Genomic DNA, 13,375 nt, shown 5'->3' on the forward strand with positions numbered 1-13,375 from the left:
CTCTGCCCCTTCGCCCTGCAACCTTGTTTAAAACCCCCGGAGTAGAACTTGCTAACCTACCGGCAAGGATGCTAGTCCCCCTCCAGTTCAGGTGCAAACTGCCCAATTCGAACGGGTCCCACCTCCCCTGGAAGAAAGCCCAATTGTCCAGAAACATGAACCCTTCCCTCAGGCACCATCCCCTCATCCACGTATTTAGCTGCATTATTTCTAGCCTCACTAGCACGTGGCACGGGTAGCAATCCACCTGTGGGATCTCACTTTCCCATCCCCCATTCATCCTCAGGGCTCTCTGTTCCCACTCCCCCTTCCTGCTGTTGGATCTCTCCTCAGCATCCACCTTCCTCCTGTGGGATCTCTCTTCCCCATCCCCCTTCCTCCTGTGGGATCTCTCTCCCCCATCCCCCTTCCTCCTGTGGGATCTCTCTCCCCCATCCCCCTTCCTCCTGTGTGATCTCTCTCCCCCATCCCCCTTCCTCCTGCGGGATCTCTCTCCTCCAACCGCTTCCTCCTGTGGGATCTGTCTTCCCCATTCCCCTTCCTCCTGTGGGATCTCTCTCCCCCATCCCCCTTCCTCCTGTGGGATCTCTCTCCCCCATCCCCCTTCCTCCTGTGGGTTCTCTCTGCCCCATCCCCCTTCTTCCTGCGGGATCTCTCTCCCCATCCCCCTTTCCCCTGCAGGAGCTCTCCCCCCCATCCCCCTTCCTCGTGCGGCACCTCTCCACCCCATCCCCCTTCCTCCTGCGGCACCTCTCTCCCCCATCCCCCTTCATCCTGTGGGATCTCTCTCCCCCATCCCCCTTCCTCCTGCGGGATCTCTCTACTCCATCCCCCTTCCTCCTGCGGCACCTCTCTCCCCCATACCCCTTCCTCCTGCGGCACCTCTCTTCTCCATCCCCCTTCCTCCTGCGGCATCTCTGCCCCATCCCCCTTCTTCCTGCGGCACCTCTCTCCACCATCCCCCTTCCTCCTGCGGCACCTCTCTCCCCCATCCCCCTTCCTCCTGCGGCACATCTCTCCCCCCTCCCCCTTCCTCCTGCGGCACATCTCTCCCCCATCCCACTTCCTCCTGCGGGATCTCTCTCCCCCATCTCCGTTCCTCCTGCGGCACCTCTCTCCCCCATCCCCGTTCCTCCAATGGGATCTCTCTCCCGCATCCCCCTTCCTCCTGCGGCACCTCTCTCCCCCATCCCCCTTCATCCTGCGGCACATCTCCCCCATCTCCCTTCCTCCTGCGGCATCTCTGCCCCATCCCCCTTCCTCCGCGGGATCTCTCTCCCCCATCCCCCATCCTACTGTGTGATCTCTCTCCCCCATCCCCCTTCCTCCAGTGGGATCTCCCCCCCCCATCCCCCTTCCTCCTGTGGGATGCTTCTTCCCCATCCCCCTTCCTCCTGTGTGATTACTCTGCCCCATCCCCCTTCCTCTTGCGGGATCTCTCTGCCCCATCCCCCTTCCTCTTGCGGGAGCTCTCCCCCCCCATCCCCCTTCCTCCTGTGGGATCCCTCTCCCGAATCCCCCTTCCTCCTGCGGGATCTCTCTCCCCCAACCGCTTCCTCCTGTGGGATCTGTCTTCCCCATTCCCCTTCCTCCTGTGTGATCTCTCTCCCCCATCCCCCTTCCTCCTGTGGGATCTCTCTCCCCCATCCCCCTTCCTCCTGTGGGATCTCTCTCCCCCATCCCCCTTCCTCCTGTGTGATCTCTCTCCCCCATCCCCCTTCCTCCTGCGGGATCTCTCTCCCCCAACCGCTTCCTCCTGTGGGATCTGTCTTCCCCATTCCCCTTCCTCCTGTGGGTTCCCTCTCCCCCATCCGCTTCCTCCTGTGGGATCTCTCTCCCCCATCCCCCTTCCTCCTGTGTGATCTCTCTCCCCCATCCCCCTTCCTCCTGTGGGATCTCTCTCCCTCATCCCCCTTCCTCCTGTGTGATCTCTCTCCCCCATCCCCCTTCCTCCTGTGGGAAGTCTCTCCCCCATCCCCCTTCCTCCTGCGGGAGCACTCTCCCCCATCCCCTTTCCTCCTGTGGGATCCCTCTCCCCCATCCCCCTTCTTCCTGTGGGATCTCTCTCCCCCTTCCTCCTGTGGGATCTCCCTCCCCCATCCCCATTCCTCCTGCAGGAGCTCTCCCCCGTCCCCCTTCCTCCTGTGGGATCTCTCTCCCCCATCCCCCTTCCTCCTGTGGGATCTCTCTCCCCCATCCCCCTACCTCCTGTGGGTTCTGTCTCCCCTATCCCCCTTCTTACTGCGGGATCTCTCTCCCCCATCACCCTTCCTCCTGTGGGACCTCTCTCCCCCATCCCCCTTCCTCCTGTGGGATCTCTCTCCCCCATCCCCCTTCCTCCTGTGGGTTCTGTCTCCCCTATCCCCCTTCTTACTGCGGGATCTCTCTCCCCCATCACCCTTCCTCCTGTGGGACCTCTCTCCCCCATCCCCCTTCCTCCTGTGGGTTCTCTCTCCCCCATCCCCCTTCTTCCTGCGGGATCTCTCTCCCCATCCCCCTTCCTCTTGCGCCAACTCTCTCCCCCATCCCCCTTCCTCCTGTGGGATCTCTCTCCCCCATCACCCTTCCTCCTGTGGGACCTCTCTCCCCCATCCCCCTTCCTCCTGCGGGAGCACTCTCCCCCATCCCCTTTCCTCCTGTGGGATCCCTCTCCCCCATCCCCCTTCTTCCTGTGGGATCTCTCTCCCCCTTCCTCCTGTGGGATCTCCCTCCCCCATCCCCATTCCTCCTGCAGGAGCTCTCCCCCGTCCCCCTTCCTCCTGTGGGATCTCTCTCCCCCATCCCCCTTCCTCCTGTGGGATCTCTCTCCCCCATCCCCCTACCTCCTGTGGGTTCTGTCTCCCCTATCCCCCTTCTTACTGCGGGATCTCTCTCCCCCATCACCCTTCCTCCTGTGGGACCTCTCTCCCCCATCCCCCTTACTCCTGTGGGATCTCTCTCCCCCATCCCCCTTCCTCCTGTGGGTTCTGTCTCCCCTATCCCCCTTCTTACTGCGGGATCTCTCTCCCCCATCACCCTTCCTCCTGTGGGACCTCTCTCCCCCATCCCCCTTCCTCCTGTGGGTTCTCTCTCCCCCATCCCCCTTCTTCCTGCGGGATCTCTCTCCCCATCCCCCTTCCTCTTGCGCCAACTCTCTCCCCCATCCCCCTTCCTCCTGTGGGATCTCTCTCCCCCATCACCCTTCCTCCTGTGGGACCTCTCTCCCCCATCCCCCTTCCTCCTGCGGGAGCACTCTCCCCCATCCCCTTTCCTCCTGTGGGATCCCTCTCCCCCATCCCCCTTCTTCCTGTGGGATCTCTCTCCCCCTTCCTCCTGTGGGATCTCCCTCCCCCATCCCCATTCCTCCTGCAGGAGCTCTCCCCCGTCCCCCTTCCTCCTGTGGGATCTCTCTCCCCCATCCCCCTTCCTCCTGTGGGATCTCTCTCCCCCATCCCCCTACCTCCTGTGGGTTCTGTCTCCCCTATCCCCCTTCTTACTGCGGGATCTCTCTCCCCCATCACCCTTCCTCCTGTGGGACCTCTCTCCCCCATCCCCCTTCCTCCTGTGGGATCTCTCTCCCCCATCCCCCTTCCTCCTGTGGGTTCTGTCTCCCCTATCCCCCTTCTTACTGCGGGATCTCTCTCCCCCATCCCCCTACCTCCTGTGGGTTCTGTCTCCCCTATCCCCCTTCTTACTGCGGGATCTCTCTCCCCCATCACCCTTCCTCCTGTGGGACCTCTCTCCCCCATCCCCCTTCCTCCTGTGGGATCTCTCTCCCCCATCCCCCTACCTCCTGTGGGTTCTGTCTCCCCTATCCCCCTTCTTACTGCGGGATCTCTCTCCCCCATCACCCTTCCTCCTGTGGGACCTCTCTCCCCCATCCCCCTTCCTCCTGCGGGATCCCTCTCCCCCATCCCCTTTCCTCCTGTGGGATCCCTCTCCCCCATCCCCCTTCTTCCTGTGGGATCTCTCTCCCCCTTCCTCCTGTGGGATCTCCCTCCCCCATCCCCATTCCTCCTGCAGGAGCTCTCCCCCGTCCCCCTTCCTCCTGTGGGATCTCTCTCCCCCATCCCCCTTCTTACTGCGGGATCTCTCTCCCCCATCACCCTTCCTCCTGTGGGACCTCTCTCCCCCATCCCCCTACCTCCTGTGGGTTCTGTCTCCCCTATCCCCCTTCTTACTGCGGGATCTCTCTCCCCCATCACCCTTCCTCCTGTGGGACCTCTCTCCCCCATCCCCCTTCCTCCTGTGGGATCTCTCTCCCCCATCCCCCTTCCTCCTGTGGGTTCTGTCTCCCCTATCCCCCTTCTTACTGCGGGATCTCTCTCCCCCATCACCATTCCTCCTGTGGGACCTCTCTCCCCCATCCCCCTTCCTCCTGTGGGTTCTCTCTCCCCCATCCCCCTTCTTCCTGCGGGATCTCTCTCCCCATCCCCCTTCCTCTTGCGCCAACTCTCTCCCCCATCCCCCTTCCTCCTGTGGGATCTCTCTCCCCCATCCCCCTACCTCCTGTGGGTTCTGTCTCCCCTATCCCCCTTCTTACTGCGGGATCTCTCTCCCCCATCACCCTTCCTCCTGTGGGACCTCTCTCCCCCATCCCCCTTCCTCCTGTGGGATCTCTCTCCCCCATCCCCCTTCCTCCTGTGGGTTCTGTCTCCCCTATCCCCCTTCTTACTGCGGGATCTCTCTCCCCCATCACCCTTCCTCCTGTGGGACCTCTCTCCCCCATCCCCCTTCCTCCTGTGGGTTCTCTCTCCCCCATCCCCCTTCTTCCTGCGGGATCTCTCTCCCCATCCCCCTTCCTCTTGCGCCAACTCTCACCCCCATCCCCCTTCCTCTTGCGCCAACTCTCACCCCCATCCCCCTTCCTCCTGCGGCACCTCTCCCCAATCCCCCTTCCTCCTGCGGCACCTCTCTCCCCCATCCCCTTTCATCCTGTGGGATCTCTCTCCCCCATCCCCCTTCCTCCTGCGGGATCTTTCTACTCCATCCCCCTTCCTACTGCGGCACCTCTCTCCCCCATCCCCCTTCCTCCTGCGGCACCTCCCTTCTCCATCCCCCTTCCTCCTGCGGCATCTCTGCCCCATCCCACTTCCTCCTGCGGGATCTCTCTCCCCCATCCCCCCCTCCTACTGTGTGATCTCTCTCCCCCATCCCCCTTCCTCCAGTAGGATCTCTCTCCCCCATCCCACTTCCTCTTGCGGGAGCTCACCCCCCCATTCCCCTTCCTACTGTGGGATGTCTCTTCCCCATCCCCCTTCCTCCTGTGTGATCTCTCTGCCCCATCCCCCTTCCTCTTGCGGGATCTCTCTGCCCCATCCCCCTTCCTCCTGCGGGAGCTCTCCCCCCCCATCCCCCTTCCTCCTGTGGGATCCCTCTCCCGAATCCCCCTTCCTCCTGTGGGATCTCTCTCCCCCAACCCCCTTCCTCCTGCGGGATCTCTCTCCCCCATCCGCTTCCTCCTGTGGGATCTGTCTTCCCCATTCCCCTTCCTCCTGTGGGTTCCCTCTCCCCCATCCCCCTTCCTCCTGCGGGAGCTCTCTCCCCCATCCGCTTCCTCCTGTGGGATCTCTCTCCCCAATCCCTCTTCCTCCTGTGGTATCTCTCTTCCCCATCCCTCTTCCTCCTGTGGGATCTCTCCCCCCCCATCCCCCTTCCTCCTGTGGGATCTCTCTCCCCCATCCCCATTCCTCCTGTGGGAGCTCTCTCCCCCATCCCCCTTCCTCCTGTGGGATCTCTCTCCCCCAACCCCCTTCCTCCTGCGGGATCTCTCTCCCCCATCCGCTTCCTCCTGTGGGATCTGTCTTCCCCATTCCCCTTCCTCCTGTGGGTTCCCTCTCTCCCATCCCCCTTCCTCCTGCGGGAGCTCTCTCCCCCATCCGCTTCCTCCTGTGGGATCTCTCTCCCCAATCCCTCTTCCTCCTGTGGTATCTCTCTTCCCCATCCCTCTTCCTCCTGTGGGATCTCTCTCCCCCATCCCTCTTGCTCCTGTGGAATCTCTCTCCCGCATCCCCCTTCCTCCTGTGTGATCTCTCTCCCCCATCCCCCTTCCTCCTGTCGGATCTCTCTCCCCCATCCCCCTCCCTCCTTTGGGATCTCTCTCCCCATCCCCCTTCCTCCTGTGGGATCTCTCTCCCCCATCCCCCTTCCTCCTGTGGGATCTTTCTCCCCCATCCCCCTTCCTACTGTGGGATCTCTCTCCCCCATCCCCCTTCCTCTTGCGGGTGCTCTCCCCCGTCCCCCTTCCACCTGTGGGATCTCTCTCCCCCATCCCCCTTCCTCCTGCAGGAGCTCTCCCCCGTCCCCCTTCCTCCTGTGGGATCTCTCTCCCCCATCCCCCTTCCTCCTGTGGGATCTCTCTCCCCCATCCCCCTTCCTCCTGTGGGATCTCTCCCCCATCCCCCTTCCTCCTGCGGGAGCTCTCACCCCCATCCCCTTCCTCCTGCAGGAGCTCTCCCCCGTCCCCCTTCCTCCTGTGGGATCTCTCCCCCCCCATCCCCCTTCCTCCTGTGGGATCTCTCCCCCCCCATCCCCCTTCCTCCTGTGGGATCTCTCTCCCCCATCCCCCTTCCTCCTGTGGGATCTCTCTCCCCCATCCCCATTCCTCCTGTGGGAGCTCTCTCCCCCATCCCCCTTCCTCCTGTGGGATCTCTCTCCCCCTTCCTCCTGTGGGAACCCTCTCCCCCATCCCCCTTCCTCCTGCCGGAGCTCTCCCCCCCATCCCCCTTCCTCCTGTGGGATCCCTCTCCCCCATCCCCCTTCCTCCTGTGGGATCCCTCTCCCCCAATCCCCTTCCTCCTGCAGGATCTCTCCCCCGCCCCCCTTCCTCCTGCGGGAGCTCTCTCCCCCATTCCCCTTCCTCCTGTGGGATCTCTCTCCCCCCATCCCCCTTCCTTTTGTGGGATCTCTCTCCCCCATCCCCCTTCCTCTAGTGGGATCCCTCTTCCCCATTCCCCTTCCTCCTGTGGGATCTCTCTTCCACATCTCCCTTCCCCTTGTGGGATCTCTCTTGCACATCCACTTCCTTCTGTGGGATCTCTCTCCCCCATCCCCCTTCCTCCTGTGGGATCTCTCTTCCACAGCTCTGTTCCCCTTGTGGGATCTGTCTTCCACATCCGCTTCCATCTGTGTCTTTCCATCCTTTACCTTAGGTGATGTCTCTTCCTCCATGTCCCGTCGACATTCCCCGATTCTCAAATCTTCTTCACTGTTTGACTTTCTCCCCTTCACCCCTGCCCTTTCCGACTGTCTCACGTCAGGAACACTTTTCTAACCATCAGGGAATGAGAGAGAATATGTGGAGTCTACATGGTCACACCGACAGACGAAATTACTGACATTCGGTGAATTCATTGGAGCTGGGCAGTCAGGGACATTGACAGTGATGGGAACTACGATCAGTGAATTAATAAACGGTTTAATGTTTGCTGAAATATTCGCGTGAGAGAAATTGCCTCAGACCCACGGTTTTAGTCACTGTGTTCATCAATCTATCTGTTTGTGTTTAGACTGAACAATAATAAACTGGGAAATTCAGGAGTGAAACTGGTGTCTGCGGCTCTGAGGAACCCGGAGTGTAAAATACAGAAACTGGAGTAAGTACCAGACTGTGGGAGATTGTGTTTACAGTCACTGGGTGTCTGACCCTGAATATTAATGTGATCAGTAATTGTGTTACTGATAAACACTGGGGATTTGTGCCATCTCCTGTCTCTCTGTGCTCTTCACCCTCACTCTCTCTCATCTCCAGGCTGAACAGTGTCGGTCTCACAGATTCTGGTGCCGAGGATCTCGTCTCCGCTCTCAGTACAAACCCATCACTGACGGGGCTGGACCTGATATCAAACTCGCTGACAGACTAGCCTTATAATCTTCCAGATTCATATCATTACCCAGTTTTTGAACCGTTTGGAAACTCTGCTTTTCTTCTTCACTAGATTTACAACGGCCTTTGTGCACCACGGATCTTGTACCCCACCATCCTTTCCATGTCTCATTGGAACGATTCTACTCAGAACCCCACGCAAATATCCCCTGAACATTTTCTATATTTCTTTGGTCCGTTTCCCTGAGGACATCAATTTCCAATTTATGCTTACAAGTTCCTGCCTGATAGGCTCATAGTTCTCCTTACTCCAGTTAGAGGTTTCCCTAACTTGCCTGTTCCTATCCCTCTCTAATGCTATGGTAAAAGAGATAGAATTGTGATCACTATCTCCAAAATGCTCTCCCACTGAGAGACCTGACACCTGGCCAGGTTCATTTCCCAATACCGGATCAAGTGCAGCCTCTCCTCTTGTAGGCTTATCTACATATTGTGTCAGGAAACCTTCCTGAACACACCTCAAAAACTCCACCCCGTCAAAACCCTTCACTCTAGGGAGATGCCAATCAATATTTGGGAAATTAAAATCTCCCACTTCAACGACCCTGTTATTGTTACTCCTTTCCAGAATCTGTCTCCCTATCTGCTCCTCTATGTCCCTGTTACTGTTGGGTGGTCTATACAAAACACCCAGTCGAGTTATTGACCCCTTCCTGTTCCTAACCTCCACCCACAGAGACTCCACAGACAATCCCTCCATGACGTCCTCCTTTTCTGCAGCCGTGACACTATCTCTGATCAACAGTGCCACGCCCCCACCTCTGTGGCCTCCCTCCCTGTCCTTTCTGAAACATCTAAAGCCGGGCACTCGAAATAAACATTCCCGTCCCTGCACCATCCGAGTCTCTGTAATGGCCACCACATCATATCTCTGAGTACTGATCCACGCTCTAAGCTCATCTGCTTTGTTCACAACACTCCTTGCATTAAAATAGACACACCTCAAACCATCGGTCTGAGAGCGTCCCTTCTCTATCACCTGCCTATCCTCCCTCTCACCCTGTCTCCAAATTTTCTCTATTTGTGAGCCAACCTCCCTTTCCGCCATCACTTCATTTCAGTTCCCACCCCCTCCCAGCAATTCTAGTTTAAATTCTCCCCAGTAGCCTTAGCAAACCTGGATATCGGATTCCCTGGCGTTCAAGTGCAACCCGTCCTTTTTGTGCAGGTCACAGCTGCTCCAAAGGAGGTCCCAGTGATCCAGAAATCTGAATCCCTGCCTCCTGCTCCAATCCCTCAGCCACGCATTCATCCTCCACCTCATTCTATTCCTGTACTCACTGTCGCGTGGCACAGGCAGTAATCCCGAGATTACTACCTTTGCCGGTCCTGCTTCTCAACTTCCTTCCTAACTCCCTGTACTCTGTTTTCAGGACCTCTTCCCTTTTCCTACCTATGTCACTGGTACCAATATGTACCACGACCTCTGGCTGTTCTCCCTCCCACTGCAGGATATCTTGGACGTGTTCTGAAACATCCCGGACCCTGGCACCTGGGAGGCAAATGACCATCCGTGTTTCTTTCCTGCGTCCACAGAATCGTCTCTCTGGTCCTCAAACGACAGAGTCACCTATCACTACTGTCTTCCTCTTCCTTTCCCTGTCCTTCTGAGCCACAGGGCGACTGTTGCCTCCACCAGGTAGGCTGTCCCCACCCCTCTCCAGCAGTACTTGAACAGGGGTACTTATTGTCAAGGGGAATAGCCACAGGGGTACTCTCTAGTACCTGCTTCTTGCCCTTCCCTCTCCTGACTGTGACCCACTTCTTCAGTCTCCCGTGGCCCCGGTGTGACCACCTGCCTGTAACTCCTCTCTATCACCTCCTCGCTCTCCCTGACCAGACGAAGGTCATCAAGCTGCATCTCCAGTTCCCTAACTCGGTCCCTAAGGAGCTGCAGCTCGACACACCGGGTGCAGATGTTGCCGTCCAGGAGGCTGGGAGTCTCCAGGATCTCCCACATCTGACACCGAGCACAGAAAACCGGCCTCACACACATACTCTCTGTCTGTATTGTCAACAGATAACCTACCTCGCCTCGACCCTTTATCGCCGAAGCCCCGTTGAGCCAAAGCCTTCCTACTCCGTTTCCCGCTCCTCTGACGCTCGCTCTGTAAATCTGTCTTCCTTTTAAACTCTTCTCGCTGTTCTCGCTGGCCGACTTGCGCAGTCGTGCTGAAGGAAAAAATCAGTAATTGTGTTACTGATAAACACTGGGGATTTGTACCGTCTCCTGTCTCTCTGTGTCCTTCACCCTCACTCTCTCTCATCTCCAGGCTGAACAGTGTCAGTCTCACAGATTCTGGTGCCGAGGATCTCGCCTCCGCTCTCTGTACAAACCCATCACTGACGGAGCTGGACCTGAGTAATAATAAACTGGGAGATTCAGGAGTGAAACTGGTGTCTGCGGCTCTGAGGAACCCGGAGTGTAAAATACAGAGACTGGTGTAAGTACCAGACTGTGGGAGATTGTGTTTACTGTCACTGCGTGTCTGACTGAACATTAATGTGATCAGTAATTGTGTTACTGATAAACACTGGGGATTTGTACCGTCTCCTGTCTCTCTGTGTCCTTCACCCTCACTCTCTCTCATCTCCAGGCTGAGGGATGAAGGGATTGAAGGATGAAGAGGTCAATACTCCCCAATGCCATTAGGCTTTACAATTCAACCGCCAGGACTTAAGAACTTTTTAAAAGCTATTATTAATGCTTTTTGAGATAGTGATTTAGATGCATATCATATTTTTTACTGAGTTAAGTATTGTATGTAATTAGTTTTGCTACAACAAGTGTATGGGACATTGGAAAAAAGTTGAATTTCCCCATGGGGATGAATAAAGTATCTATCTATCTATCTATCTGGTGCCGAGGATCTTGTCTCTGCTCTCAGTACAAACCCATCACTGTCGGGGCTGAACCTGATATCAAACTCGCTGACAGACTAGCCTTATAATCTCTCAGATTCATACCATTACCTAGTTTTTGAACCTTTTGGAAGCTCTTCTTTTCTTCTTCACTAGATTTACAACGGCCTTTGTGCACCACGGATCTTGTACCCCACCATCCTTTCCATGTCTCATTGGAACGTATCTACTCAGAAACCCACACAAATATCCCTTGAACATTTTCTACATTTCTTTGGTCCGTTAAACTTTGCTTACAAGTTCCAGCCTGATATGCTCATAGTTCTCCTTACTCCAATTAGAGGTTTCCCTAACTTACCTGTTCCTATCCCTCTCTAATGCTATGGTAAAAGAGATAGAATTGTGATCACTGTCTCCAAAATGCTCTCCCACTGAGAGACCTGACACCTGGCCAGGTTCATTTCCCAATACCGGATCAAGTGCAGCCTCTCCTCTTGTAGGCATATCTACATATTGTGTCAGGAAACCTTCCTGAACACACCTCACAAACTCCACCCCGTCAAAACCCTTCACTCTAGGGAGATGCCAATCAATATTTGGGAAATTAAAATCTCCCACTTCAACAACCCTGTTATTATTACTCCTTTCCAGAATCTGTCTCCCTATCTGCTCCTCGATGTCCCTGTTACTGTTGGGTGGTCTATACAAAACACCCAGTCGAGTTATTGACCCCTTCCTGTTCCTAACCTCCACCCACAGAGACTCCACAGACAATCCCTCCATGACGTCCTCCTTTTCTGCAGCCGTGACACTATCTCTGATCAACAGTGCCATGCCCCCACCTCTGTGACCTCCCTCCCTGTCCTTTCTGAAACATCTAAAGCCGGGCACTCGAAATAAACATTCCTGTCCCTGCACCATCCGAGTCTCTGTAATGGCCACCACATCATATCTCTGAGTACTGATCCACGCTCTAAGCTCATCTGCTTTGTTCACAACACTCCTTGTATTAAAATAGACACACCTCAAACCATCGGTCTGAGAGCGTCCCTTCTCTATCACCTGCCTATCCTCCCTCTCGCCCTGTCTCCAAATTTTCTCTATTTGTGAGCCAACCTCCCTTTCCGCCATCACTTCATTTCAGTTCCCACCCCCTCCCAGCAATTCGAGTTTAAATTCTCCCCAGTAGCCTTAGCAAACCTGGATATCGGTTTCCCTGGCTTTCAAGTGCAACCCGTCCTTTTTGTGCAGGTCACAGCTGCTCCAAAGGAGGTCCCAGTGATCCAGAAATCTGAATCCCTGCCTCCTGCTCCAATTCCCTCAGCCACGCATTCATCCTCCACCTCATTCTATTCCTGTACTCACTGTCGCGTGGCACAGGCAGTAATCCCGAGATTACTACCTTTGCCGGTCCTGCTTCTCAACTTCCTTCCTAACTCCCTGTACTCTGTTTTCAGGACCTCTTCCCTTTTCCTACCTATGTCACTGGTACCAATATGTACCACGACCTCTGGCTGTTCTCCCTCCCACTGCAGGATATCTTGGACGTGTTCTGAAACATCCCGGACCCTGGCACCTGGGAGGCAAATGACCATCCGTGTTTCTTTCCTGCGTCCACAGAATCGTCTCTCTGGTCCTCAAACGACAGAGTCACCTATCACTACTGTCTTCCTCTTCCTTTCCCTGTCCTTCTGAGCCACAGGGCCACTGTTGCCTCCACCAGGTAGGCTGTCCCCACCCCTCTCCAGCAGTACTTGAACAGGGGTACTTATTGTCAAGGGGAATAGCCACAGGGGTACTCTCTAGTACCTGCTTCTTGCCCTTCCTTCTCCTGACTGTGAGCCACTTCTTCAGTCTCCCGTGGCCCTGGTGTGACCACCTGCCTGTAACTCCTCTCTATCACCTCCTCGCTCTCCCTGACCAGACGAAGGTCATCGAGCTGCATCTCCAGTTCCCTAACTCGGTCCCTAAGGAGCTGCAGCTCGACTCACCGGGTGCAGATGTTGCCGTCCAGGAGGCTGGGAGTCTCCAGGATCTCCCACATCTGACACCGAGCACAGAAAACCAGCCTCACACACATACTCTCTGCCGGTATTGTAAACAGATAACCTACCTCGCCTCGACCCTTTATCGCCGAAGTCCCGTTGATCCAAAGCCTTCCTACTCTGTCTCCCACTCCTCTGACGCTCGCTCCGTAAATCTGTCTTCCTTTTAAACTCTTCTCGCTCTTCTCACTGGCCGACTTGTGCAGTCGTGCTGAAGGAAAAAATCAGTAATTGTGTTACTGATAAACACTGGGGATTTGTACCGTCTCCTGTCTCTCTGTGTCCTTCACCCTCACTCTCTCTCATCTCCAGGCTGAGGGATGTCGGTCTCACAGATTCTGGTGCTGAGGATCTCGTCTCCGCTCTCACTACAAACCCATCACTGACGGATCTGAACCTGGGATACAACTCTCTGACAGACCGATCTGTCCCCGCTCTCCGCCGCCTCATACTGACCCTCCCGAGTCTGAAGTGGATCGGGTGAGTGTTTGTGTTAATGTTCAATGTGATAAAATGTCAGCGGATCCGCGGGTTTTCTGGTGATATTTGTCTGTGAGTGTTGTTGAAACATTAACCCCGGTCCCCTGTTACTGACACTGTTGTG

General features: G+C 56.2%; 1 protein-coding gene across 1 annotated transcript in view; it reads left to right on the plus strand.

Annotated features, from left to right (window-relative positions):
• Nucleotides 1-13,375, plus strand: part of LOC140721226 (NACHT, LRR and PYD domains-containing protein 12-like) — a 61,621-nt gene that overhangs the window by 47,455 nt on the left and 791 nt on the right. Inside the window, exons 9-11 of the mRNA XM_073036080.1 lie at nucleotides 7,488-7,574; nucleotides 10,138-10,308; nucleotides 13,084-13,251. Coding sequence (XP_072892181.1) covers nucleotides 7,488-7,574; nucleotides 10,138-10,308; nucleotides 13,084-13,251 — 426 coding nt within the window. The remainder of the gene's footprint in view (nucleotides 1-7,487; nucleotides 7,575-10,137; nucleotides 10,309-13,083; nucleotides 13,252-13,375) is intronic.

The sequence above is a fragment of the Hemitrygon akajei genome, unplaced genomic scaffold, assembly GCF_048418815.1.
Source record: "Hemitrygon akajei unplaced genomic scaffold, sHemAka1.3 Scf000052, whole genome shotgun sequence".
Taxonomy (NCBI): Eukaryota; Metazoa; Chordata; class Chondrichthyes; order Myliobatiformes; family Dasyatidae; genus Hemitrygon; species Hemitrygon akajei.